General features: G+C 46.6%; 1 protein-coding gene across 1 annotated transcript in view; it reads left to right on the forward strand.

Moving 5' to 3' along the window:
* Positions 1–19: 19 nt before the first annotated feature.
* Positions 20–1,258, forward strand: part of LOC114041608 (mucin-5B-like) — a 13,092-nt gene continuing 11,853 nt past the window's right edge. Inside the window, exons 1-2 of the mRNA XM_027860133.1 lie at positions 20–647; positions 948–1,129. Coding sequence (XP_027715934.1) covers positions 137–647; positions 948–1,129 — 693 coding nt within the window. The 5' untranslated portion in view covers positions 20–136. The remainder of the gene's footprint in view (positions 648–947; positions 1,130–1,258) is intronic.

Here is a 1,258-nt window from a genome sequence, read left to right on the forward strand (position 1 = left end):
CCTCCCAACCTCTGGGGCTACTAAGGTCACCAAGGTGCCAAAGACAACTCCCGGATCTCTGAGCACAAGCCCATCATTTGGAACCACCTCCACTAGCCAAAAAACAGCTTTCAGCCCCCTTACTTCAGGCACAACCATGGCCACATTAGCTACAGAGTGCCAGCCTAGGTGCGTGTGGACAGACTGGTTTGATCAGAGCTACCCGATTCCTGGAAAAGATGGTGGAGACTTTGAAACCTATGACAACATCCGGGCTGCAGGGGAAACCATCTGTGCGAAGCCTCGGGAAATCCAGTGCCGAGCAGAGAACTACTTTGGCATGCCCATCGACCAACTGGGACAAGTGGTTGAATGCAATGTGGACATTGGTCTAGTCTGCAGGAACCAGGACCAGGCTGGCCCCACAAAATACTGCTTGAACTATCACATCAGGGTGCTCTGCTGTGATGACTACAGCCCCTGTGTCTCTATCTCTGTGCCTTCCCATTCAAGAACTACACATGTGAGCAGGCCTACTTTGCAGACATCCACCATCTCTACCTTCTCCACTTCTGTATCCATCCCTCCTGTGTCACAGACATCGCCAGTACCCTCCACCTTCACAACGCCATGCTTCTGCTTTGTGGTCGGAGACCTGTTTTCTCCGGGTGAGTAGAATTCTTCTCATCCTCCTCAATGCAGGCAAGTTCTCTCCATCTACTGGTCTAGGTGTTTTTTGGGTCTCTGTGATTGGGTTGTGTGATTATTCTAACAGCTTTTGTAAAATTCTCTAGAAGTTCTCAGAGCAAAATAAATGTAACTTCTCCACCTAATCATACAAAGAATGCTGTTTATCCCACCTTGGTTTCTTGCCTTCTCCCATTATAACCTCTCTTTAGGTTCAAGGACTCAGGTATAGTCCTAAACATAAAGGAAATCTTTTATAACTCTTCTTTTCCTTTTAACAGGTGATGTTATTTACAACAAGACAGACAAAGCTGGGTGTAGTTTTTTTGCCATTTGCAATCAACAATGTGAAATAGAACGATTTCATGGGCCATGTCCAACTCCAACATCATCAGTACCCTCATCAACTGTCTCACAAACCATTCCTCCTCCAGGTTGCTATGATGTCTTTCCATCAAGACAGGTGACTGACATATTATCTAGTCCTCTCCTAAGTGGGCCATCTTTCTTCCCCTGTGAAAATAGGATGGATGGATGCATGCATAGATGGATGGATGGATGGATGGATGGATGGATGGATGGATGGATGGAT

Source organism: Vombatus ursinus, unplaced genomic scaffold (genome assembly GCF_900497805.2).
Source record: "Vombatus ursinus unplaced genomic scaffold, bare-nosed wombat genome assembly UNPS02014176.1, whole genome shotgun sequence".
NCBI classification, from domain to species: domain Eukaryota; kingdom Metazoa; phylum Chordata; class Mammalia; order Diprotodontia; family Vombatidae; genus Vombatus; species Vombatus ursinus.